This window comes from Dryobates pubescens, chromosome 20, assembly GCF_014839835.1.
Source record: "Dryobates pubescens isolate bDryPub1 chromosome 20, bDryPub1.pri, whole genome shotgun sequence".
Taxonomy (NCBI): domain Eukaryota; kingdom Metazoa; phylum Chordata; class Aves; order Piciformes; family Picidae; genus Dryobates; species Dryobates pubescens.
The window spans coordinates 10,490,468-10,517,789 of NC_071631.1; the positions used below are offsets into that span (position 1 = coordinate 10,490,468).

The 27,322-nt window shown below is 40.8% G+C and overlaps 2 protein-coding genes across 8 annotated transcripts; one reads left to right on the forward strand and one right to left on the reverse strand.

The window, feature by feature from the left end:
* Window positions 1-1,331: 1,331 nt before the first annotated feature.
* C20H17orf75 (chromosome 20 C17orf75 homolog) lies at window positions 1,332-8,399 on the reverse strand. The gene is made up of 10 exons (XM_009911543.2): window positions 8,134-8,399; window positions 7,768-7,848; window positions 7,024-7,149; window positions 6,489-6,626; window positions 6,232-6,289; window positions 5,488-5,604; window positions 4,836-4,900; window positions 4,584-4,720; window positions 3,942-4,045; window positions 1,332-3,197 (listed from the first exon to the last, which is right to left on the reverse strand). The coding sequence occupies exons 1-10, from the start codon at window positions 8,265-8,267 to the stop codon at window positions 2,988-2,990; spliced, it is 1,170 nt and encodes a 389-aa protein (XP_009909845.2). The 5' UTR covers window positions 8,268-8,399; the 3' UTR covers window positions 1,332-2,987.
* Window positions 8,400-9,080: 681 nt separating this feature from the next.
* Window positions 9,081-21,593, forward strand: ZNF207 (zinc finger protein 207). 7 transcript variants are annotated; one of them, XM_054170367.1, is made up of 12 exons: window positions 9,081-9,275; window positions 10,817-10,943; window positions 11,389-11,527; window positions 12,031-12,198; window positions 12,876-12,951; window positions 15,502-15,602; window positions 16,668-16,828; window positions 17,629-17,721; window positions 18,915-19,157; window positions 19,889-20,051; window positions 20,226-20,409; window positions 20,629-21,593. In XM_054170367.1, the coding sequence occupies exons 1-11, from the start codon at window positions 9,235-9,237 to the stop codon at window positions 20,384-20,386; spliced, it is 1,473 nt and encodes a 490-aa protein (XP_054026342.1). In that variant the 5' UTR covers window positions 9,081-9,234; the 3' UTR covers window positions 20,387-20,409; window positions 20,629-21,593. The 7 variants fall into 7 exon arrangements, with proteins under 7 accessions (XP_054026342.1, XP_054026347.1, XP_054026341.1 ...); XM_054170372.1 differs by adding an exon at window positions 13,427-13,474 and having other exon boundaries at window positions 9,082-9,275; window positions 15,502-15,572; window positions 20,226-21,590; XM_054170366.1 differs by having other exon boundaries at window positions 9,082-9,275; window positions 20,226-21,592.
* Window positions 21,594-27,322: the final 5,729 nt, after the last annotated feature.

The following is a 27,322-nucleotide window of genomic DNA, read 5'->3' on the forward strand; positions in this document are numbered from 1 at the left end:
ACTTACGTGGCATGTTGTGATCTTTCACTACTTGCTGCTTTAGTAGAAGGATGGTTTTGAGCAACAGGGAAGGCCAGAGAAAATATCATTGCCTGAGACTGCTGGAGTGAAAATAAAGCTCAGGGTTCTGTATCCCAAGACCCTGCTCCTTCTGATGGACTGTACTGGTTGTGTGTTTTAATCAGATAAAATAGGTTTGATTTGAACTGGAATGTGAAGGATGGAATCTACCACATTTAGAGCTGGTACTAAAAATAAACCAACGATCTGCTAACTTCACAAGACAGCTGCTGGTTTGTGCCAATATTTAGTCTCACAGGATCATGGGCAGGACTTTCACACATACTTCAGTGAGTAAAGAGCTCCCAATCTATCTGTTTACATAGATCCAAGCTCAGCTGAACCACTTTGGAAATTCCATCCACTGGCTTTACCCAGAGTGGAACTGGAATATGGACGCAGTCCAACACCAGCAATCTCTGGAGGCAAACTGGGATCTAGAGAACAAAGGCTGTGGGATTTTAGCCTCTCTGAATATTGCTGCTGTTTGGTTTCTTTTATAGTAGTGGCTGCACTATAGCACTCTGTGATATGACTCCAGAATTCCTCCTGCAGACACTGATGCTGAGAGCTGGTTGTAGAGGAAAACAGTGCATTTTGTGGCTCTATAAAGGCAGAATCACACCTCAGACAGACACCAAGCTTGTTTAAAGGTAAATGCAGTTTTAATGTCACCATTCATTACTGGCTTTTAACTGGGGAAAGGCTTTCTAATGAGGTATTTCTGAAATGCCAGTAGTAGAGAAAATTTAGATTTCAGGGTACTTTCCAACACAAGAGCACAAAACATTCCCCAGGTCAGGCTTAAGTAGCAAAAGCAGCTTCACTTTCAGTGAGCTTAATAGACACGTCAGTCACTGCCTGTCTCCTGCCTCCCCCGCAGTGTCTGTTTAGTTTGCAAATAAAACCAGATTTATGCAGCTTTTCTCTTGCTTATGCCACTGATGCTAACAACACATCCAAGTGTTAAACACAAAGCACTAAACAATGTAATTTTCTGCCTTAAAAAAACTGAGCAAATGGTACTTCCCCGTTAAGGGCTAGGAGAACAAAATGATATTTGCAAGGTAAGATGCTCTGGTACTGTTCCAAATATTTTTGTATTGTGGACATTGTGTATATTTTTGCTGTAACAATATTATTTGAGTGCAGAATCCATTAAATTTTTTTTTGTGGTGTTTTTTTTTTCCCTGTTTTTTTTTCTTTTAAAAAATGAAAAAAATAGAGTTGTTCTACATCACATACCGAAAAAAAGAAAACTGGAAAGCTTCCAAAGACAGGTTTTTGTCTACAGTTAACACTGAGTCCAGCACAGAGCCACAAAGATGCTTCAAGCAGTGGAACATCTCCCTGTGAGGCCAGGCTGAGGGAGCTGAGGGCTCTTGCACTTGGAGCAGAGGAACCCAAGGGCTGCCCTCATTCCTGTTGATAAAGATGTGCAGGGCAGTGTCAGGAGGACAGAGCCAGGCTCTGCTCAGTGATGTCCAAGGACAGAACAAGCTGGAACAGAGGTGCCCCAGGAACAGAAGGGAAAACTTTTTCACAGTGAGGGTGACAGAGCCCTGGAGCAGGCTGCCCAGAGAGGTTGTGGAGTCTCCTTCTTTGGAGACATTCCAAGCCCACCTGAATGTGTGGCATATTCAATCCCCACATGGATGCATTCCTATGTGACCTGCTCTAGGTGATCCTGCTCTGGCAGGAGGGTTGGACATGATGATCTTTCAAGGTCCCTTCCAAACTCTACCATGCTGTGATTCTGTAACTCAGTACTTAACAACAGAGCAATTGGGTTTGAGCTCTGCAGTTTAATCTTTTAATAATGACATTGATAACTCATTTTTATGCCTGTCTAAAAGATAAGGGAGAGAGAGTGAACTGCTCCTTTATTTCTCCATGAGATGTAACAAGGATACCGAACCACCTTAGGATTTGTATTGCAAAAACAGTCCTTGTGTACATGGCCACTCAGAGGCCTCCTGACTTTTGATTCCAGCTTCAGCCAAAGATGTTTTTCAAGTACCCTGCTGTCTAGATGTCCTATGATGTGGGTAAGAATTCATTGCAGAAATACAATAAATTGGTTTAAAATCTGAGTAATTAACCTGGGAACTTAGTTTACTTCAATTTCTGAAGAATTTTCTATTAATTTAAAGTTAATATGTAATATTTTAGATTATTCAGCTTTAATTCTCCACAGCTGAAAAACTTCTGATTATTTACAGTAATACAAAATGGGTGGTAAGAACACACAAAGAAGGTTTCCATCACAACACAAACTACTGAAGAATGGAATTAATCAAACAGCCTGGGAATTAAACACGGCATCCAGTGGCTGTATGCACACACAAGCACCTATCAATTAGCAACTTCTTTATCTAGTCACAGCAGAACAAACTGCTAGTTTGAAATACGTACAAGCCTGTTCCCTGTATTCTCTTAGATAAATATGATTAATTCATATCACAAATTAATCTAATTAATATGATTAATGAATATCCAGATTTTTCTGCTTCTTTTTACAATAAAACCAAAGTAACCCAATCTCAGTGATCCAACATGATCCTGTTAACAATATTTAAAATATTTAAAACCCTGAAATGCTTGCCAGGCAAGGGAGCTGGGGAGGTTATTTAATGCAATGCCTGCAAAACCCAAATGTCATAATTTGCTCAGGAAAGAAACAAGTCATTTGGAGACTCTGGGAAGCACAGAAAAGCATGCAGGTGTTTGTGTGATCTGGTATTTTACACATTAAAAAAAGCTCACACTGCCTTCCCTTAAAAAAAATAAAAGGCAGAGGAAGCTGCCACTTAGGGAATACTTTTAAATATAAATCTAAAATCCTGCAATAGTGAAAGTAAGCTGCACAGAAGAAATCAATGATCTACACAATACCCTCAAACAAATACAGAATAATTAAGATAGTGTTAAGCCACTGATGTTTCTCTCATGAATTCCTCAAGGACGGTCACTACATTTCTGGCTTCTGGCATTTCTGCATGTTCCACTTTGACAATCTTCAGGAGGATGTCTCCACTGCCACAGTTCTTCAGGAACATATAACATTTGAACAGGGCATAGTGGTTCATTTCAGCCTGCCGGATGAACCGTTTCAGGTTGTTAATATCTTGAATAGCCTGGGAAAAGAGTAACAGAGCATTCTCTTACCCTCCCATGTGCACAGGAAACTTGGCATCGGGGGGAGAGAGAGCAAAGGAAGAATAGCAGCGGAAACTAAAGCTTTTCCAATAGGAATTTTATATTGCTGCTTTTGATGCTTAAAATCACGTTACGGGATGAGGGAGCCAGGGTTGTTCAGCTTGGACAAGAGAAGGCTTTGGGGACACCTAATAACAGCCTTCTAGTACCTGAGGATGCTACAAGAAGGCTGCAGAGGGGCTGTTTACAAAGGCCTGCAGTGATAGAACAGGGAGCAATGGTTTGAAATTAGAGATTTAGATTAGATGTTAGGAACAAATTATTGTAATGATGTCCAGTGTGTGGACACACAATGCACTATGTCCAAACCTGTAGCAAACCACCTAAGAAGTATCAACTACCGAATCTGTGTTACAAGTTGCAAGATATTGTCTGTGCAGAGCTGAAATTAATGGTGTTTTAAGGGGGGACAAAAAAAAAAGTGTGGTGTGGTTGGTTTTTCGGTTTTTAAATCTGAGAAAAGGCCTTTGGAGCACTCACTGAGCAAACTTTCACACTACTTTAGATTCTGGTCTGGTCAGCTACAGTGAGCTAGGCTTCAACTTAAAACTTCAGAGTTTAAGACATCATAAATAACCTAAAACTTCACTGCAAAAAAGAGTATTTACTCTCTCAGTAACCCTGATGTCTTCTCCAAGTCTTTAAGGTGTATGAACAGATACCTTCAGTTTGAAGTTTTCCAAAATCTGCCGGAAGAGAAATGGGTTTCCTCCTTCGGCACCATTCACAAAAGCATGCATCCAGTCCTCACAGAATCTGTTGCTTCCTGTTAGGTGTCCAGCAACACAAAGGAGAGGTGAGAAGAAGTGAATGAGCTCAAGCAAATATATAGCTGCACTTGCCAAGTTTCATCTCTCACATAATTGATAGTAGCATAGCTGGGCCAGAAAATAAGTTTTAAGGAAAACAACACACATCAAAAAGAAAAGCAAGTGCCACATGGTGATTACAGGATACTAAATCTTTACATGATTATTGAATCCCTTCTCACAGCATCTGTCAAAAGTACAACAGGAAAAAAAAAACAGTTTTGCAGCTGCCTGGAGTGTACAAGTCACAGCTTCACAGTCTGTGAACTAAACACACTGGATTTTATCATCAGCCCTTTTCAAACCAGAGTTCAGTGTGTTTGGTTAAACAAACTACTCTGCTCCCTCACAGCTAGACAGGTCTTCTAGCTGGCAGCCAGAGCCTAAACTTCTTGGGCATGAACCTATGAGCTGCTGAATATCCTCGGCTAACCTCTCAGCAGCTGAGGGATACAAGTGCCTAACAGGAAGAAATATTCACAGTTGTAATCTCACCTGCATTATGCAGCTGAGGCTGAGGTCCACTGCAGTCTATAATCATTGACTTGTGCTGTTCCTCAGTCATGGCAATACACAAGGAAGTCATTGTGCCTTCCTGAACAAGTCCTTGAAGGCTGGCAGCTGCCAGAAACCTGACACAAGAAAGTCTGGTGAATTGCTTGCTGCTTTACAGTTCCTGAAAAGCAACAGGAGGCTGTCATGCAGAAAAGCCAAGTTACTCATGAGTTGGTCTCAAAGCATCTTTACCTGCTAATGTCTTTTTCTGTTTTTTCATCTGCATTGTTCACCTCCACAGGAGTATAACTCAAAGCCTGGAAAAAAAACAAACACCAAAAAAAACTACCTAGATGCAACTTGGTACATTTTAGCTAATAGCAATAAATACATAAAGTGGTACATTAAACAGTTTATTTCCAAAGAAAGAGAAAAGGCCAGGGGAAAACTTCATTTGCAGCCATTGCAGCTGGGTTTGCATTGAGTAGCAATACAGCAGTTTTACTCTACCTCCTCAAACTCTGGGACTAAAGCAAGGATTAATTTCCAGTGATTAACATGAGGCACATCTACAATACATCCTTTTTGGTTCAGAGGAATTATAGCAGGGACAGCTTTCCCAGGCTGTTCCTAATTTTCTCTTTTTATTTAAACTTGGACACTACTCTGTAATATAAAATGAGCTAACTATAAAAATTGGCAGAAGAAATTGCTATGTGGTTTCTTAGCAAGAAAACATTGTTAAAGTATTTGCACTGAATTAAAAAGAAAAACAAACAACAGTAACAAAAAATATTCCTCCTTTACTCCTGGTTAGAAAAGCAAATACAGGAAATGTTTTAAACATGTCGGAGTCGCTGAGATTCTGATGCATTCTGAGTTACCCAGTTTGAACTATACTTACAGCATGTAAGAGGAAGGCCAGTTTCTCCTGGAAGAGCTGCACCACCCTCTGAATAGGGCATACGGCATTCCCAAACCAGCTCCTCAAGTAGGGCTTAACAAAGGTCTCCAAGGCTTTCTGCCGTAACAAGTTGAAACATTCAAACTTTAACTTCTAAATTACATTTCTACACAAATTGAAGCCTACTAATGGTGTGCACAGCTTAAGATATTTGTATGTCAGAGCCTTGGTTTCAAACCACAGTAAACTAATGAGTCTGACATTTAAAGCCACACTTATGTGGAGTATCAGCAATTAAAGGCTTTGCATTTTAAGAAACAGAATATTATGGTATATACTGAGCAAATACCATGCAACAGCAGGCAGAAAGAAACAGAGCCTTAAAATGCAGCTTTCATTAGAAAAACTGTGGCAGAAAACCCACTGAAAATCCTTCCTTAACATTCAGAGGTGGTAAGAATCCAGATGGACACTGATAACTTTCCTGTAGACCATTACCTTTTATTAGTCATTCTTCTCTCTGAATCTAACTGCAAGTAACCTTTAAGAGATTTATGACTGATAAAAAGGCCCTCCTCCTTTTCCCCCCTCCTTTTGACCTGTGTGGTTGATAGCAATTCACTGTCACTACAGTCAAGTTCCTCTCACAGTGTTTTGTCTCTAGAGAATAAATCTTTCAGATTGTCTTGGTAATTAATTTGTGTAAATAGTATAAAACTTGAAAAAAATAAAGTTAAGCCTTACCTCCGAATCAAGGCTTATCTTCAGACTTTGAATGTATTTGTCCAGCTCAAGTCTGAAGGTGCCTTCTTAAGGAAACTAAGCTGCAAAAGTTAAGACCTGCATTCTTCCCTTCCAGTGTATGGCTGTTAACGACATTGCAGTTACTACAAAGTGTGCATAAACAAGCTGATTCCAAGTAGTAAATGGACAAAACGAGAATGTCATTTTTACATCAACCTCCTCTCAACACAGATAAAGAAAGTTAAAGGTAAGGATATAGTTCCAGACCTTTCTCTGAGCCACCTAAGAAACAAACGACATATTCTGGAGCACTGTCTGATTCCAGTGTTGCCATTTCTGAAAGATTTTCTTGTTGGAAACGACAGTAATAACAACCAACTTTACATTCAGGTATGCTATACAGAGAGAGAGAGAGAGAAACCCAAAACAATTACTTTGTTACAGATACATCACAACAAATAAAAGCAAAGAGTAGACAATAGCACTGGTGGTTCCTATGGTCATAAATAGAGCTCTTAAGCCTTTTTTCCTTCTGTGGTGTGATCAGATTAGTTCAAACACATGCAGTAATTTTTTTTTTCTTTAAACAGTAATTTACTTACTACAATATTTTTCTCAAAGTTACCTCCAAGAAGAGGGAAATGCCACTGCATAAAGCTGGTATTAACAGTAGAAATAGACTTGAGAATGTGAAATCAGGATAAAACCTAAGTGCAGCAGTAGATGGCAAGATGCAGAGCCCTGTAAATATCTCTTGCAGTTTCTCATTCACAAATAATTGTTTTCATTTACCTCAGTCCCACTGTTGCTACATTCCCCATTCCTTCAAAGAGGGCTCCTTTCGTAAGGCGCTTGGCAATGAAACTGCGCAATTCAGTCTCTGCTTCAGCTGGTAAGTTGGTGTCCAGCAAAGAGAGGCTTTTAAAAACAAGAAGAAATGGTTAGCAAAAAGCAAACATTACTGTTTTGTTGCTCTGAACAAGTGCAGAACTACCTGCTTCTAGAAGGGGACCCACTATGGTCTCTCTCTGGCTTACAGCTGACTTGCTCTGTGACTTCTGGCCTGTCAGGAATATAGTCAATGGTTTGTCCACTAGACCAGAAGTCTGGAGCTGTGGTGTCAGCTGATGCTGAACTTCTCAGCCTCTCTGTTCTTAGGTTTGTTTAGTTGCAACAGAGAGCAACAACTGTTACAGAGCTTGTGGAAAAAGCTGATGCCCATTTAAAACTTTTATATAAATTTTATTTCTCTATTTCCTACATGAAGATCTAAATCAATATGGAAATGTCAAGTATTAGAAGTGAAGAAAACAGTTCCAACTTAAAGATGCTAGTTCACATTTAATCCATCATTTGAGCTCTGTGGTTGTAAGCATTCCCCAGGTATGCCAGAAAAGGCACCCAGAAAATTTTAGTATGATTTCACAGAGGTTTTTGTTTTGAAGGGATTTCAGTGTACTATTCACCTAAAAGCGATATGGCAAACACTTCAAAACGGCGTTAAAGGCAATGATGCCGTTCTGCAGCTGGCTTTACCTAAAGTCTTCGGTGGAGGGTGTCTCTGCCGCCGCGCTGCTGGGACTGCCATCCCCACTGTCTGCTCCCTGCTGAGAGGATCTGAAAATCAAGCCTTTCTTAACCATGGACTGCATAGCCTAAGCACACAGAACAGGGAAAAGGGACTGCAGTGGGAAAGGTATGGCTCGCGGGTGTCTTAAAACAGGATGAGGACATCAGGATGTTATGGGGGGGAGGGGGGCGGGACGGGGGAGAAATTCCCTATAAGAAGAAAGGGAGGAAAAACTAAAGCTGGGAACTGACAAGGCCTGGAAACTGGCTCCCCGCTGGGCGCAGCCAGCACACATCCGCCTGGCCAGGCCTCGGTCGGAGCGGTCCCCTCACCTGCAGCTCCGGTAACCGTAGAAACTGTGGTAGGTGCTGCCGTGCCGCTCTGGCCGCCGCTCCTCGCCCGCGCCACCGCCCTCCTCGCTGCTCTCCAGCTCCCGCTCATCGCCGTCCGGCAGCGCCGGCAGCATCCCGGCCCAAGCTACTGCCGCGAGGAACGTGGCCCTCTGTCCCCGCCCGGGCCGTGCCTCAGCGCCCTCCTCCCCGCCGCTGCCCGCCCGCTCTGGGCCCTGCGCTCGCCGCCCAGCGCTCCACGCCCCGGAGTCAGGGCACGGCAGCGGGAGGGCGGACGTACGGCAGGGGCTGTGCTGCAGCTTCTCCCCGCCCTAAGTAGGTGTCCCCACGCTCTTGAGTCGCGTCTGGTCCCCGGCAGCCGGGAGGAGGGTGAATTGGCGGATGAATCACTGCGAGACGGTTTGCAAGGGGCTGAGCCGCTCGAGGTTAAAGCAGCGGCTTTGTCCGCTCAGCCTCGGAACTGACGGGCAGCCCTCGCACACAAGGCCCGGGGAGCCGTTCTCGCCCCAAGCCTGCGGCAGGACTGGGATCTGGGAAGCCACGAGAACGCTCAGGAATCTAACACAGAAAGAGACCCCCAATAGAATGTAACAGACCAGGGCCCGGGAAGCTCTGGAGGGTGAAGGTTCAACCTGTCTGGTTTTTACAACGTTCTCAGAGCGCTGAGCTCCCTCTGCTCTGCCACATGTAGAGTGGCCAGCAAGCCACTGCGCGTAGTGCCCTGTTTAAGAGATACCAGCTTCTCGCGCAGTCTGATTTCTTAGGCAAAATGAATTGCTTCTTGACCCTAAACATGAAGCGAGGAACAAACTCCCTCACATCTCCCCGCCTGAGGCTGACACAAAATGGCCACCCAGCGGCGCCGCAAGGCACGATGACACATCCGGGAACCCTTCAGGTGGGCACGCCTCTCCCGCCGCGCCGCGGTGCAGGCTGGGAGCTCGGAGGTGGTGGCGCCAGGAGGGAGCGTGGCGGCCATTTTGTGTCTGCCTTGCTCGCTTCGGCAGGGAGGTTGGTGCGGGCGTTGCGGTTCAGAGAGAGCTTGGCTGTCTCCTTTCTGCGTAAGTCGAAGGCACCACTGCCATGGGCCGTAAGAAGAAGAAGCAGTTGAAGCCTTGGTGCTGGTATCCTTCTGCGTGGGATGAGGCAGATGTGGGAAGCTGGGCGGGGGAGGGGAGCGGCCTGGTCTGATTTGGTCGAATGTCTGTCCCGTCCTATCCCGTTTTCTCTCCGGCTTTTTGCTCTTCTGGGATGGAGCTATTTTATTCTCTTCACCCCTATTACCGCTTGGTTCCGCATATTGTTCTGTTGCATTTTTGTGTTCCTTAGTGCGGGGATGGGGCCTGGTCTGTGCCCTTCCTCGGCTTCCTTCCTTCCTCCTCGCGCGGCCTAGTTCACCCGCTCCCGCCTTCTTCGGCTGAGTCCTTGGCCTAGCGTCCGATCCGTAAAGTCAGGCCAGGCCGCGGATTCTCTGGCCTGCTGCCCCTGCTGGCCAGGCAGGATTGCCGGGGTCGTGGAGAAAAGGAGAGACGATCTTGGTGCCTCGGGGGAATGGGGGGAAATACGTTAGTGGACTCTGCATCTTATCAATACGGTTATTTAGGAAGGGAGTTGGATGTGGTTAAAAGAGACCTTTCTTTTTTTTTCTTTTTTTTTTTTTTTTTTGGGTAGGCTCTTTAGATTTGTAATTACACATCTGAGTACATACAGTTTTTTATTATCCAAGAAGTACTAGTGGATTTTCTCAAAAAAAGTAATTTGTAATGCATTTTTCATTGAGTGATGATTACAACTTTAAAATGTTTCTGGTAAATCTTTAATTGTTTAATAAAGAAATGTATAAGCTATTACAAGTTTTTTTGCCATTTTATATTGGAAATTGTCTGTACTTCTATTTTAGCTATTAATGTACGAGCTCTGGTAGAAGCAAGGGATAAATTGTGTTAATAAGGAATAGCTAATAAGTAACATGTATTTTTCTTGCCTAGGAAGGTCTGTGTGAAGTACTTGCTGAAATATTAATGCTGACTTGTAGAAAGGAAATTGCAGTTTGCTTCTGGTCACACAGACGTCCAGAAAGTTCTTCACTTAAAATCTTTCTACTTTAAACCAGAGAATTCTTTTAATGATTGCAGGAAATTGTGCAGTGTGATACGAATTGGTAGCTGCGTAATTGTAAAGGGAGAGGAATTTCTAACTAAAACCTTTGTTCTCTTTTATAGATGTAATTTACTGATACTTGCTATTAAATAGGCACTTAGATCCTAAGTATTTAGGGTCACTTCCTTTTTGTGAATTTCAAGTCTGTTTTTCCTTTACTGCTTTAGCAGCTTTAGTCTACCTGTATGCAGTGAAGGAATGAGTTCATTCAGAAGTAACCAGGGCTTGAAAAGCATGTGTCAAAGAGTATGGAATCAAAGAATATGATCCTGACTGTGCACACATCTTGCCAGTTTTATACTTGTCTGAAGATAGAAATGCTGCATGGTGTGAGGGGGACGTTGGGTTTCGGACATCCATGAAGTATTTGTCCTACTTTGAATGCTCAGAGATGCTTCCTATGCATTTTTCTTGCCTTAGGAAAAGTCACAATGGTGCTAATTAGCATATTGTTCTATGGAAAGTAATTTTCAGCATTAAATGCATCCTTAACAGTCTTCTACAGGTATTGCAACAGGGATTTTGATGATGAAAAAATCCTTATACAGCATCAAAAAGCAAAGCACTTTAAATGCCATATATGTCATAAGAAACTATATACAGGACCTGGTTTAGCTATACATTGCATGCAGGTAAGAAGTTTTATGCTTAAATAAGCTATTATTAACAGTGTGTAGAATTGGAATGAATAGTGAGCTTAAAATGATTGGGGTTTGGGACTTCCAGAACCTTAAAAGCTGAGAAAAAGACAGCAGTGGTCTCCTGCAGAACAGGAGTCCTGTGGTGTCACCTGCATATGGAGAGTATGGAGCAGAGATTTCTGTTGTCATTTTGGGATGTAGCAGGAGTGTATTGTCTTGGCACTCGGAAGTCAAATGCAAACTCATTTGAGAAGCTAATAGTAACTAGCAGCAATCAGGAAGCACATCTCAAGAAAATTCTTGGCCAGAGAGATTCTTCCCATCAAGGATTTTCCTTTTTTGTTTTGAAACTGGCTGAAAACATGTAGAATTTAGCCTGAATTGTGCTCAGCAGATTTTTTGATTGTTTATTTCCTTCTGTTTATTGTTTTTTTAGGTACACAAAGAAACAATAGATGCTGTTCCTAATGCTATTCCTGGAAGAACAGACATTGAACTGGAAATCTATGGCATGGAGGGCATTCCAGAGAAAGATATGGAGGAACGGAGGAGGTTACTTGAACAAAAAACTCAGGGTAAAGCATCATCTCAGTACCTAGCTGTTATTTCCCTAGTCTCACACTAATACCAAGCTGTATGCTAGAGGACTTGCCTTTCAGATTCTCTGGCTGCAGCTCTGGATGTTTTCCTCTTATGTTTTTCTTTTCCTGTCTGGAAGTAGCTGTATGCCAGTGCAGCTGTAATGGTTACCTAATGAATATGGGAATGGTGATTTTAGTTTTGAGAGTAAGGGAAGAAAAGGAATGATAAAAACCTGATGATGCCCAAATGCTTGGTTATCTTTGCTGTTTAAACACACTTTGGGTTATTCTGGACAGCATGAGACTGACATGGAGGAAAGATACACATTTACCAATGGGAGAGTTTGTGTTGCTTTCCTTCTCTTTATTGTCTTTCATAGAGGTAGGCTTACAGAGTTTTTCTTTCTTGTAATTCTGTAAGATTTGAATGTTAGTATCTTCATTCAGGTTAGAATATCCTAGATATATTTGACCATATACCTTGTATTGTCTAACAGAGAGCCAGAAAAAGAAACAGCAGGATGATTCTGATGAGTATGAAGATGATGAGTCTGCAGCCTCAACTTCATTTCAACCCCAGCAAGTTCAGCCACAGCAGGGGTACATTCCCCCAATGGCACAACCAGGTTTGCCTCCTGTGCCAGGTGCACCAGGGATGCCTCCAGGTGAGATGGTGTTTGAAGCTACACTAGTGAACATCTGAGGAGGAGCACAAATTGCTGCTTGTGTGCTGGATAATCTCATACAGCCTGTTTGAGGTCACAGAATAGTTTTGAGGTGCACATAAGCAGTTTCTTTGTGTGCTCACAGTTTCCTTTCAAGTACATTAAGATACCTAATGCTTGCACCTAGTCGTAGTAATGCAGATTAGTGCTTTTAGAAGTTTACCAATTGTGTTTTGTAGGAAGACTTTTGGAAATGGGGCAGAAAGGTTGCCACATACCTAGATACTTCTACCATAGTGCAGGCAGTCCGTGCACAGGCCATAGATAGGTTGAAAAAATAATTTTGGTCAACAGCAGTGAGTGAAAACATCCCATATTTTCTGAAACTACAAGTATGTTTTTAGAAACATACTAGAAAATTTATACTGTCTTGTGGGCCTGAGAACAGTAACCTTAGGTCACATTTGCAGGTAATCTTTTGTATGTCATTGTTAGTAAGCAGTGGTATTTCAATACCTAATCTTTTGGAGCTTCCTGTAATGCATTTATCCAGTCTTAGGTTTATTAGATGAGATTTGTTAGTGACTGTATGTTGTTGTAGTTGTTTAAACGTTAGTGTTAGTTGTTTAAATGTTAGTGACTGTATGTTGTTGTTTAAATGTTTGTTTCCTTTCAAGGCATACCACCGTTAATGGCGGGTGTTCCACCGATGATGCCTGGAATGCCTCCAGTTATGCCTGGAATGCCACCTGGGTAAGTAGCAAGAAATACTTCCATCTTCATACTGTGCATTTTAAATTGTCACAGGATAAGTAAAGCTAATTTGAATTAGGAACATGTGAACTCTGTAACCTTTATATTAGACTAGCTGAAGAACTGGATGGCTGTAAATCAACATTAAAAATGAGGCCAAACTGTGAGTTTATGTATATGAAGCGTGTTGCTTTGCTAATGTTACTGAATAGTAGTATAATTAAATTTTTGTTGTGTTGGTTTGGAGCCTTCTGTGAACCACTGTTCCTTTTGGTGTTGCACATACATTGTGCATCTAGTTACCAGTCATCAGCCTCACAGGAAAAAATACAGCTGAGTAGTTTAATGTTTCCTTGTATTTTGAGCAAAAGTTAGATGTTATTTTTATGCTTGTTTGGGGTTGACACCATACCCTGTCACAATGTGTTTGGAAAAATCACAGTTAGATTTTTGATTTTGTCATAAATTTTCACAGATTACTTCAACAGAGAAAATACATGCAGTCATTTTGTGGTGGAAACATGTAAGCATCTCATTAATGTAATTCTAGGTACATTCATTATGCCATTTTCTGTCATGTTTTCGATAAGCTTGAAACTGTCTTGCTGAAAATCTCTGATTATTGCTTAAGAATTTGGGGAAACTGTGGTTAGGCTTTGTTATTGTGTAATAGCTGCAGTTTTTATGCTTTACTTAAATTATTACAAAAGTGTTATGAGAAATGCATCCTACAAAATAGACTCTTTGGAACTTGCAGCCTCTGTTGAACCAGAGTGCAGCACCGCGTAGTTGATCCTTTTCACTATAGGACACTCTGAAGGCACTTTGTTTCTAAGTTACACAGTTCACTGAGGTGAAAGGTGGTTTCTGAGACGTGCAAGTTGTTTTAACAGGCTTTAAGTTTAAAAATCATGCCTCAGTGGGTCATCTTGTTGGATGCTCATTGTTACTAATTTTTCAGGGTGGAAAGGGAAAAGAATTTTGTCAGGTTTGCTGGTGCTTATTCCTCCTTAAACTGTTTGTTCAGGTGAATGTAGTGTCATCCAGTGAAAGACAGTAATTGCCAGAACTTCACTGCACTTCCATTTTGGCTGAAACTTTAGGGAGGATGGTGTGGTGTTGCATTAATCTTTACCTAGTATAATGTGAATTTTACTTTACTTATCCCGATGGTCTTCCCTTTAAAACTGAGCAAAGAAGAGCTAGGACGTAGGAAACAGGTTTATTTTTAGTGCGACAGTACTATCCCTGCAGTTTCTCAGTCGTATTTCTGGCGGCAGCAGGTAGTGAGCATCCAGCACATTTTTGGGTGGTCTAACAGACAGTGTTAAAGTGGGACTAACTGCCCTCTCCAGCCATTAACCCACCAGAGGGGGTGGTGGTGCTGCATTTCCAGCCATTACTGCTTCTGGCTTGGTGGTTGTTGCTTTTGTATCAGTGGTGGGCAAGTTGAAAGTGAAAGTAAGACTGGGGTTCAGTCTGCAGAATGAGTGCTCAGCTCTTCAAGATGATGTATTTGGTTTGAAACGGCACTAGTGGAGGTGCCTTGACTTTGTCATACAAATGAAGACTGCTTCCTAGCAGTGTGCACTTGGCTGATGCATATCTGCTTTCCTTGCTGACTTAAGTAATCAGCATTCCTTTATTTACCCAATCCAACCCAGAGCATCTGGAAGAACTGAAGGAAAACTAAGCTACTCTTACTTTGTTCCCTGTAAACAAATCCTTGCATACTCATCTCTAGCCACCCAATTTAAAAGTACTTGGTGCTGGAGGCAGATGGGTATTTTTGGTGGAACTGCAGTTCTCTGCAAGAGGAATTTGCTTATATTAAAGGTTGTTTAGATGGGACTGTATTAATAAGGGCTTCTCATTTGAAAAGAATAAAAGTACTGAAATACCACTTTTCTCTCCTTAGCATAGGGAACATTTACTGTAATTGAAACTCCAGAAGCTTTCTTACACTCTGGTCTGGGTTCTGCTTTCATCAGCATTTTGTGGATACTTCTACAGATTTGGGTTGTTTGCCATTTGCTAGGGGAAGGAAGATAAGTTAAAATAATATGAAGGTGCTGTAACCACAAGTAGATTTGTGGTGTTGGAAAGGAGTAATAGATGTACAGCAATTTTAGTGTGATTTGAGTTAGCTGGGTTTCCTACTTAACAATGCTCCAAGTGTGCTAAGATGAAGTTCTTGGAACACTGCTGAAGCTCGTAGCCTGAAACAGACTTCAAGAGATACCAATTCTGATAATAATGGAAGCGAAAGCTTGAGGAATTAGAGTGCCAGTAACAAGTGTTTGGGAGTTTCTTTGGTGGTGGTGTTTTATGGGTGTGTGGGTTTTATTGCGGTGTGTTTTGGTTTTTTTTTTAATTCGTGTTTGGGGGATTTTATTTGGTGGGAAAATACTTCAGACTGTGGTCTTGAATTGCCTCTGAGAGCTTCTTGAAATCATTTACCAAAATTTTCTATTAAATACAGGTTATGTGGCAGTTGTCTTAACATCTTGTCATGAGTGTTGATACCAGTGCTCATTTTCTGTTCAATAGGATGATGCCAATGGGTGGAATGATGCCTCCTGGGCCAGGAATACCACCTCTTATGCCTGGTATGCCACCAGGTAGGTCAGGATTGTTGAACTCATGCTATGGTGAGAGCTTCATTATTTTTTATTCCTTTTCACTGAGATTTAGGATTTCTATAAAGAATGTGGGAACTAAGGCCACTACATAAGTTTGGACTGATTGCCGCAGGCATCACTCTTGTGTACAGTTGAAGGGACTGATTTATGACTTTTGATTACAGTGGTACCAAACACAAACTATTATTTATAAAGGGGGAAAAGAGATCTTAGTTTCTTTCCTTGGTGTACTTTCTCTGTTTTGTTGTGTGTTTTGGGTTTTTTTGTGTGCTGCAGCTGTAAAATTGTAATGATTGAAAATGTGGGAAAGAAGAATTTAATGTTGGTGATACAGTCAAGTAATGAACCTGCTACGTAAAGAATCTGACTGGAATTTTGGTCTCAATCATAGCTAGAAGGGATGTTTCTTGAGCTTACGCAACTCTTAAGTAGCCTTAAGTTCATAGGTGTTCCAGCTGACCAGCAGCTGTGTGTGGTGATTTGAGATGTGCTAGTTTGCTTGTGTTCCAAGGAGGAGGAGGCAGCAAGCTGCTAGACCTAGTTACCTAGGCACAGGAGTATGCTGGAACCTCTGTAAGCTGCTCACTTCCTGTGGCTGAGGCTTTCCTAGTGCCCCACATGTATGAAGCACGTGTATCGTGATGATGGGCTAGAAAAAGCAGCTTTGTGTCACTGTTCCACTTTGCTAAGGACCCACAGCAAAGCTGGTCAAAGCTCTGATCCCCTTGGGAATGGCTGCATCAGTTGGATTTTTGTAACAGTTGATCCAGGTGCTTTGCAACACTGCAGCCCTGTGTTAGAAACGGTAATTGCGGTGATTTATTGAGAGTATAAACTTTTTCATTGAAGCTTTAGTACAAAATACAGTTTAGTATTGTTCTGAAGTGTTTGAGGTCACTGCCTGTGCATGAACATTGATTGGTGATTGCTGGCAGGACCCTGTGTCATGTTTTATGTTACTGTCTTAAAAGTCCATCTTCCTTGGGGAGACAGTCCTCTAAGGAGCACTGAAGACAATCCTCTAAGGGATTTTGCCCTCAGTCTGATCTATTAACAATTTGTTGTGGTCTGCAGGCATGCCACCACCAGTTGGTCCTCGTCCTGGGATGCCTCCAATGACACAAGCACAGCCTGTTACAGCACCTGGCATACTCAACAGGCCCCCAGCTCCTGCTGCAGCAGCACCTACCCCCCAGCCTCCAGTTACTAAACCGCTCTTCCCAAGTGCAGGGCAGGTAAGGTATCTCATAGCCTGGAATCTGGTCTTACATCATGCAGATAGTCTCTGTGGCAGCACTGCCTGCTCTTTGTTATTGAGGAGGCCTAAGAAATGACTGGTTGCATTTCTTGCTCATGTTGATTCTCAAGTTTAATTCAGTGTAATGCTTGACTGAATTTTTAAAAGATTCTTTTGTTTGTCTTAAAACAGCCATGAAACCAGACTGAAGTTCTGTGAGCATGAGGGGAAGAAAGGAGTAGGCCAAACACTTCTTTAATCCCTGTAGTTTGTCATTTGTAAGAGTGTTTTGGGTGGGTGAAGGGGTGTGTTAGCTATGGGAGTCTGATGACAGAGCTTTACCTAAAATTTCCAACAAACTGACCTTGACATGACTTTTCTCTATTGTTTTCATAATGGGCTCTCTACTCACAGATGGACTTATTTATCCTGTGGTCTTGTTAAACATTGCCTGAATTAGCGTGGGTTTTTACTTTAAAAAGTTGAGGAGTAAGTTAGGGTAGTAGTAATTCATTTAAATGTTTCGGGATGGGAGGTGGGGAATTGATAGTGGCTTGTGTCCTTTACCCTTTGATTGTATTTGTGTGTAAGTCCTGAAGTTCTTACTTGCTCTCAAGTATGTTGCAGAAACCTTTGTAGTGTACTGCTTGCATTTGGGACTTCTGCAGGGAAGATACCTGTTTAGAAAACCACAGTCCTTTTCCAAGAGAGGACTAAGCATAAGAAATCCTTTCATCTGGATACTTTCCACCCATTTGTTTGGAGACTTTTCACTGTTTCCTTTCTCTTGTGCTACAGATGGGGACACCTGTCACAAGCTCAAGTGCAGCTTCCTCCAATTCAGAAAGTCTGTCAGCATCTTCTAACGCTCTGTTTCCTAGCACAGCACAAGTACGCAGGAAGTCACAGTTAAAAACAAATTGCTTTGCAACTTAACCCTTTGGACCGTTCTATAACACCTAAAATTGACTAAACATCTCCAGATAATTTCTGTTCAGTTTCTGATTGTCTAGCTGGTAAAACTGCAGAGTCCTTGATTGTGAGTTGCATCCTACTAGAAATAAGCCTATCAAAGTGCCCAATTTCTCTTAGTGTGAAAGAACAAAATGATACATCCTGGTTCTAAAGGGTTAAAAAAGCATGAAAGCAGTTAAATGCATTTCAGTGGGCAGTGGTTAGCTTGATGCATGGTGAAGGCTTTTTAGTTTGTTGTTTAAATGGTACATCCTTACATAGGGAATTTTGTAATTTGCACTAACATGCAAAAATTTGAAATACTTTATTTTGATTGGAAAGTTAAGGGGATTGTAGGTATGAAGTGACCAAGGACAAAAGCATTCTCTCATAATGAAAACTTGCCTTGGAGATTGCTGTGTCTTCAGGGAGAGCTTGGTAAAGCAAACTTTCCTCATCAGCAGTTTGAATTCTGGCAAAAAAAGAAAAGATGAGATGCTGGAATCTGTAGTGGACCTTGTGTCTGCTTGACTGTTGATTCGCACGTGAGATTTAAAGATCTATAGAGAGGCACAGTACTTGGAAAATATTGCAGTGCTTCCATAGAGAAAACACTTAAAACCCCTGACACAGTAGAGCTTTCTTGAATATTCAAGTAAAACATCTCTTAAATACCTAATTTTAATGAACATTTAACACTGAGTTGTACTCTAATGGTTGCTAAAGTATGCTAAAAATTCAGTGAAAGAACAGTGATTTTTTGTTTACAGGCTCTTAATGAAGCAGTGATTCAGGAAAGGTTTAGACATTTACCAAACTCAGTATTTGAGATAAGAATTTTGATAGTGGGAGGACTTTGTTGTCACTTTTTTATTTTATTTTTTTTTCAGTTGTGGCTTTTGACCTGCAGATTTTTAGACTTTACTCTGTGTGTGTGTGTATGTGTATATACTGGGTTTTATTTTGTCTTGTTTTCCATTGCTGTAGTATGCAATAAGGCTGAACTTTTACTTTTGTCAAGCTTGTTCTGATTATGTATCTCACTGGAAGGTTTCAGTGGTCTAACAGACATCACTGAAGTTTTCTTTGGGTTTGAAAAATAAATATTGATTCACCTCTGTGTTTCACAGGCTGCAGCAGCTGTGCCAGGCCCGGTTGGTACTGATTTCAAACCCTTGAATGCTACACCTGCAACAACAACAGAGCCCCCCAAACCTACATTCCCTGCTTACACGCAGTCTACAGCCTCAACCACTAGCACGACAAACAGTACTGCAGCTAAGCCAGCCACATCTATAACAAGTAAGCCAGCTACCCTCACAACAACCAGTGCAACCAGTAAGTTGATCCATCCAGATGAGGATATATCACTGGTAAGTTAAAATATTTTTGTTGTCTTACTGAAAAATGCAGTTTATGCTGATATGGCTGATTAAATAGAATTTCTTCTGTGCTGTGTATTATGTGTATTTTAATAACTGAGAGAGATGGTTGCAGATTCCATGTAGCACAGCCACGCCTTCAGCTAACTTCTTCAGTTGCAAAGTGGTGACTGGCTTACTGCAGTGAACTTGCTGTAGATCTGAGTCTTATTTTTGGTGGTGGTAGGAGATTACTCAGCCTGAAATACAATTTGTTCTTTGCATGTGCCTTAAACTTGAAATTAAGTAGAGCTAATGAGTGTAGGGCTGGAGACTTGTAACAGGTTGAGGTGACAATGTTGCTTTTACAGCAACCAGGAACAGGGAATTGATGGATAAAACAAATGAGCTTTACATGAGCCTTCATTTCAGTTCAGGTATCTTTGGAGTTGTATTTGTCTCACCTTGTTACCAGGAAAAAACTTTCTTAGCTGAGAAAGGAGGAGAACCTGTCTTGTGTGCAGGAGTGCCAGACTGGCCAGTGTTAATGCTGTAACTTTGAAGGGAGGGAGAAAAATCCAAATGCTACTCTCTAATGTTACTGGTATCAGTCTTGAACTTTGAAGATAGTTGAAACAGTTTAGTACTTGCAATCTACTTTGTTACACTTTCGATTTATTTTATTTTTAGCTGAGTTTAAGCCTTACATTGTGTTGTGCTTGTTGTCTGTTCCTGGTTTTTAGGAAGAGAGAAGGGCACAGTTGCCTAAATATCAGCGTAATCTTCCTCGACCGGGACAAGCTTCTTTGGGTAATCCACCAGTTGGACCAATTGGAGGTATGATGCCACCACAGCCAGGAATTCCTCCCCAACAACAAGGAATGAGACCTCCCATGCCACCTCATGGTAATCCTAAGTTTCCCAGCTTTCTTCTCTTGAATATATTTGCCTTCCCTATAAAATTCTAAGAAAACCTTGAAGTGGCAGATACTGGTGGGGGGTGAAGCTTTTCATTAAATACAACTTCTGCCTTTCTTTTTAAAAACCCTCTTCTTTGCATCTTAAATGTCCTGTTTATAGGTCAGTATGGTGCTCATCACCAGGGCATGCCAGGGTATCTTCCTGGAGCGATGCCTCCATACGGTCAGGGACCTCCGATGGTGCCCCCTTACCAAAGTGGACCTCCTCGACCTCCAATGGGAATGAGACCTCCTGTAATGTCACAAGGTGGCCGCTACTGATGCTCCTACACACGCTCTAATAGGTTTGGAGATTAAACCTTTTCTCATCTTGTGCTGTTAATATAGCCGAGCTTCCGTCAATTAAAGCTTCATTGTGACTTTAAAAAAATAAGTATCTTCCCACATGCAAGAAGCTATCGGACATTCTTATTTTACATGGGAAAATTATTTGGAATAATAACAGGAACTTTTCCTGATGTTGCAATTTATACTGTATGGCTTCTTTTTCATGTTTCATCTAGGTTTTTAGAAGTGAAGTATAGTAAATATGGTTCGTTAAATTGTGAAGGCGCTGGAATTACATGAACATACCACCTTAAAGGCAAGTTCTGTAACATTACGTTGCTATTTGTGAAATGATGCCTTCACAGCACTTCAAGTGCTGTTGGACTTCACGTCCCCAACATAGTTTGGTGAGGGCTGTAACTGTTCCCAACTACTTGTACATTTAAGTCTGAACTTGTAACAATATTTAATGTATTTAGAGTTCCTCCTGTTCCAGGGTTTAAGTAAACTGACCCACTAAGGTCGTGTGACTTTTCTGTACCGTTATAAACTTCATTGTAATAAAAGGAGAGAAAAATTTATATGCCTTTTTATTCGTGACCAGCTGTGGACAACTGCCTGAAAGGTTTGTACAGATGCATGCCGTGGTAGCTATTGGTATAAGGAAAACAATTATTGGTGCTGTTTTGATAAAATCTGAATTCCTTGGTCTAAAATTAAGTTACTCTTTAGCTGCACATCTGAGTAGACAAAGACCTGTACACTTATTAACTGACTCTTCAAAAATGAGGCTGCAGGAGGCACATCTTAACTCTTGATTGTAATTTCTTTCGATGCCTGTGTTTCGTTTCTTTGTGCTTTCTTGTCCTCAATAAATTTGAAATGATTTCTAGTCCTGGCACTTACTTGCAGGATGTAAAAGTGTTTGCTCTGAGATGCATCCTAGTGCCAGATGTATCCTGCTAGTTCACTCTTTGACTGACTCTCTCTTTAGTGTGCAAATGCATACGAATTTCAGGAGCCTTTTAGGTGAAGATTTCTAGAAGCTTAGGTGCATGCCACATGGGTGAGTGACTTCCAGTTGATGTATTGAAGTTGACCTGCAAAAGAGAAAAAGTAGCTTGACCACCTTCTCAGTGTATAAAAGAGGCAAGAGTATAAATACATTATATGCTGTATTTTTACAGTAAATATTCAGAATTTTAGATCTGAGAGTCTGAAAGATGAACTGTCCACTGTATGCTGTGATCAGGTGTTGGCTATTTCTCGAGCCATTTATCAGAAGCGTCTAGAGTAAGAGACCTTTCAGTCTTTATTACAATTATCAAAGAGAGGTCTTCCCTCTCTGAATTAGCCATTTATCTGTTTATACATACATTTATCTGATTATATGTGAAGTGATAAACTACTGTCAAGGCTGTAATTCTCTGTACATCTAACATCACTGTGTTAGTGTAATGTATTTCTAATGAATATGAAACTGCAGAGGGAGACTTTCTGGAGGGAAGCAAGACCTTCTCTGGGCTCTTCACAAGCGGGGAAGAAAGGGGTGGTGAATTTTTCATTTGCAGGTCAACTTTAAATACATGTTCCAGCCTCAAGCCTTATCTGTACGATTTAATTTAAGGGGTTATCTCTTCTTTTAGGGTAGGTTAGAAAGATTAGCGTGTGTCAGTTCACGTTCCACAGATGATTTTGTAGACTGGAGGATTTTTTACTTAATTACAATACTGAGCATTTTGGCTCTTTGTCGAAAGTCTTGGGAATACTTTTTAGCTGCTCTTCAGTATTTCATGTGACTGGCTCTTAATGGTCCAAAAATCCAGTATAGTTAAAATACTACATTGTTTCTTTGTGATCATGGAATGGCTCATAAAAGCACTAGAGCATTTTATGATTGCAGCTGAATGGCCTTAGTTGAACCGTTAAGAATTATTGGGCACTGCTCTGGAAGTATTTCACAGTTGTAAGACCATAACTCCAAGCCTCTGTCGAGAAGCAGTTCTCTGATCACTGCTCTCTGCTGCTCACCTGTCAGATGTTCAGTATTTGGCTTGCAAATGTGCTGAGTGGGCCTTGATGGCAGATCTTTTGTTAGCTTGTCATCTTGGTTTATACATAAGTCTAACAGATACAATTCTTTTGCTTAGGCAGTGCTTTTATACTCTGATTTTCTTTGGTGTTTTTTTTAATGAAGATAATTCCAGAACAAAACACTGGAATTTTTTAATTTGTTTTTTTTTTTTTTTTAACAGTATCTTACATTTATCCTCTCTGTAATACTACAGATAAGTGGATCTTAATTCTACTTCTAAAACTATAGAACTTGCTTTTTCTGAAGATTATATTGCTGCTGTAAGGATGCTTTGCCCTCCTGCCTGTAGTAAATACCTTCCTTCTCCCTTTGGTGTCTGTCTGTAACTCACTGGTATGTTTTCAGAGCCGTTCTTCTCCTAGGATAAATCCTTGAAAACCTTACTGCATGTACTGTTAACTCAGCATATTCTGCAAGTTGTACTAAGAGTTTCCTTCTTCTAAATAGTGAATGTCTTGTTGTAGTAATAGCACTATTTTGTAGCTAATAGTACAACTTACAACTTGGATGCATTTTAAGATTGAACTTTCCTTAGTAGTGCTGTTTATGGTAATCCCTCAACTAAGTACTGCTACTTGTTTTTCATATACTGCTCTAAAAATCTTCAGCAAGCAGGTGAACAATTTCTCCATGATTTTTTCACATAGACACTTCTTTGCTTGCTCCTCTCCTTTCTGTGCTGTAAGAGCTGAGATGTAGCTTTCCTTAGTTCCTCTTGTTTCTCTTGTGTGTACTTCTCTCTAACCAGACAGGTATTTCAGTGCCTATGTTGTCTGTTGGTCCCTGCCTTCATTTCTTTGGATGCTGCTTCTTAATGTTCAGAGAGTTGGATTTATGGTACATTTTCCCAAAGAGAGAAAAGCTACTTCGAATGAGACAATTGCTTCTGTAAAGACTAAGGCTTGACTTGCAGTATGAATTTTAATCACTGCAATTGTTCCAGCAAAATCCCTCATGCAAGGCAGCTATGCAGACAGGTTTTTGCTGTAGTTAATCTCTCACTGGTAAGAGATTGCAGAAGCCTTTATAATTACAGAACAGCTTCTCTTCTACATCTGTTGCAGGACTCTAGTGGTAGAAGCGTGGTTTTCACTTGTTGCCTACATTTGCTATGGCACATCTCACAGGAAAGTTAAAACTTGCAGGTGGATTTTGATTAATCTTTAAACAGGAACATAATGCAAATAGTGAATAGAAAAAGCCAGGCTGCACAAAAAAATTCAAACACAGCTGGGGAAGTATATTTAGCAAATTACTTAATTTATAGCATCTAGGACATGTTTAAAAAATTGTAAATTATTTTATCCATGGTCTTTCAGTATCATTATGAGAGGCTGATTTCATTTGCTGGTTTTTAGAGCAAAAGGGATGAGACTGGCATGGAAAAGCCTGGGCTAGTTTTTCGGAAGCCTTTATATCACTGTTTCATTCTGCCATTAGACTATCTTCCTGCCTTCAGCAAAGGCTGCTTTAAATAAAGTCTTGAAAACTTAGCTGGTTTATGTGAACTAAAAATGTCTTCTGGAACTTCTGGATGATTTTTTTTTTTCCTTTCATAGATTAGATTTTTAAGTGCTGATAATAAATCTGAGGCTGGGATGTACATGTAATAATTTCAGTGGATAACTGTTCCTCGCTCTGTGCATGCATGGGACAATATGAACAAGCTTCTAGAAACAAATTCAGCTGCATCTGCCTTCTATGGTTTCTGCAATTATTTTAGTGTATGGAGATCTTGAGCAGTACTTATAGACAACTTTATAACTTACCTTGTTAAAACTTGGATGAAATTGGAATATATAACCTGCAATTACAGCAACCAAAGAATTCTGCATACAAGATAAAAACTAAAATACCAAGATTACTTCAGCATTATAAGCGGCAAGAAGGGCATTATGACTCTTCAGTCTAATTTGACTGATGCACCAGTCCGTGAGCTGGGGCTGCAATTCCAAATGGTAGCCAATGACACTTAAACGTAATAGTAAATGTCTTAATAATTGTACTGGTCTAGCTTCTACATAAATATTCAGGGGAGGATGACCATTTTCAGTGGCTGATGGAATCATTAACTCTATGAACTAGTGCAGTAAATACTATCAGTGATGGGAAAAATGCCCCAAGACAACTGACTTACGTTCCATTGATCAAGATACAAAGCAAAACAAACTTGTCCAATTCAGAAATAGCTACCAACTATGAAAAGCAGTGTTTGGACCTAACAAAATAGGTGCTATAGCAGTAATTTTCTTTCATTTGCTTGATCACTGGAATTTTGTTAACTTTGAATGCATGTCTTTCACTTAATTGGGTGATGTTTTTTCTAAAATTTAAATTTTTCTTCTTCCTATAGCCCTGCCATAGGACAGGCTGAGGCAGAGTCTCAGTGTTGCCCTGTTCAGTCTGAGGCAAGTGGGATTTATTTTATTCATTCTGGGGGCTTTCACAGCTTTATGGCTGTTGGATATTTATGTCCCCAAACTTGCAGCAAGTTTGGTGAAGGCCCCTAAATTTATTTTAATTTAGGTTTTTTTATTCTTTTGGTAGATGGGCTCTATATTAATATTTATCTTTTTATTACTGTGTATTGAAGAGTCTTAGGGGGAGGGAACATGTTTTAAGATGTCTTGGTGCCTTTTCTCTTAACACAACGCTGCTCAGGTAGTCCTCCAGCCACAATTCCCCTTCCCCCTCTTTCCCTTCATTGCATTTGTGCTGTGTTTGGGTTTGGTAATCTGACTTTGTGTAGTAAATATCAGTCACTAATGTTCTCTCTTCTGGGGAGATGTATGTAGTGAAACACTTAAAATGCTTAGGTTTTAATTAATAAGTGACATTTACAGTCACAAAATTGTGTAGCCTAAGTTACCAAACACAAGTTCCTTTGGAGTTAGCACGGCTGAATATGAGAGCTGCACCACAACAAATATTAATGTAGAGCCCTTGAAGAAATGGAGATCCAAGTTGATAAAGTAGAAGAATGAGAAATGGAAGCCACACCTTTTCTAATTTGTCATTTTCTAGGAAAACCTTTTCCTCGATCTCCCAAATATCCCAAACATGACAGTATCTGTTGCAACAACACTGACAGGCATAGAACTTCTTTGAAACCTTGTGCAATTCTATTACATATTCAGCTTTTGCTTGGGTATCTGCATACCTGGAGTTCTCCTTCATACAGTGACTAGCAAAAAAGCCTCTACCCTTTGCAAAGGAAAATGAGTTTGAGTGTTGCTGCTTACTCCATTGCAGCTACATTGGTTTTGAATGCTTGAGGCTGTTTGAAGTCTTCAGCTTCAGAAGAACAGGTTTTGTCCGAGGTGGTCTTGCAGCCTATGAGCAGTGAAATGTTGGGAGTCACGTTTTATAACTTCTTAAAATTCTTCAGATCTCTTTAATTAATATTTGTGGTGGTTTCTGGTGAGTATAAACTTGTGTTTCATTTCCTCAAGATCTTGCTAAATAATGACCTCCCAATGGAATTTCCAGTAGTTTTAATTCAAGGATGGAGTTGTAATTCTTAACTTACTTAAAAGAGTGGATGTCATGGTCCTGTGGTACTCTGCCCTTTGCATTTTTCCTGTAGAAGACTCCCCCAGATCTGCTAGTCTTGAAAACTGACCTGCCCTCTGTTAACTGTTTCCAAATGATTACTGAGCATGACATTGCTTTTCTAATTCTCTTTATGGAGCTGACCTCAATAATAGTGAGGACAAGATCAACACCTTGAGACATGTACTGATGCAACTAGGTTCTTCCTACATGCTTAGTCTTCAGGAGCGTTTGGCCTAGTTCTTCTCTGGGATATCTAAGGAAACCATTTAACCAAAACCAATATGCAATATTATACTTGCTTCAAGTATCTGCATCTCTTAGAGACTCAAAAGCAGGCACTTTTCAGATGCCTGATACTGATCTTTTATCTGTTTCCATTTGAGACCAATGCAACATTGGGTGGTTTGTATCTAGCTCCTCATGTTTAGCTAGCTTGTCATAAAGTGTACACAGCTAAAATTCAGATACCTGCTCTGTCCCAGTGTAGTACCCTGCTCAGATCCACACTTAGGTTATAACTTAAAAATTGATACTCTGCTGAGAACTATACATCTCAGCATTCAGGCCATTACTTTGACTGGTTTTTTGTTGACAATAATTAGTTTTGACATGTTTGAGGAAAAAATGTCTCCAAAATACAGTACCTGTTTTCACTGTGTCACTGCTTAAGCTCAGTGTACTAACGCTTTTGGAGCGAGTGAAAAATTTCTTAGTGTTCTGGCACGTTTTGTGAGCAGAACAGCTACTTTTAGATAGTCCCAGGATTAATTTCACACCATCTATTTTTGAAAGATGCATTTGACATCAAGACAATTCCATTGCGTGTTACCATGTCAATTAAAGGAGGTTTCAACTCTAGCTATGCTGCTTGTAATTTCTGATGGGTAGGTCATACCTTCACTTTCCATTCCTGTCCTTTCTGTAAGCCTGTGAAGGACTGGACGGGACAAGGCCTCACTCTGTGGGAGTTGGTAGCTTTAGCAGGTTACATTGCTGTTACTCTCTTCCCACAGACTAAGTTTGTCCATATATTTGTTGCAAGTACAGATGCACAGTGTTCTTCTATGTGTTTTGCCTTCAAGAAACGTGCAAGTGCTGCAGTCTTTCTGTCCACAAGAATGGCATAATGCCTCTGCTTTTGGCTGGGAGTATCTCCTCAGCTTATTAGACTAGCAGCTTGTAACTTTCCAGGCTACTGGAAACAGTTCATAATTTACTCGTTCAAAAGTTCTGTTAGTGATGTTTTCCTCCCTGCCTCCTGGTATGGATCTAAGCGGGAT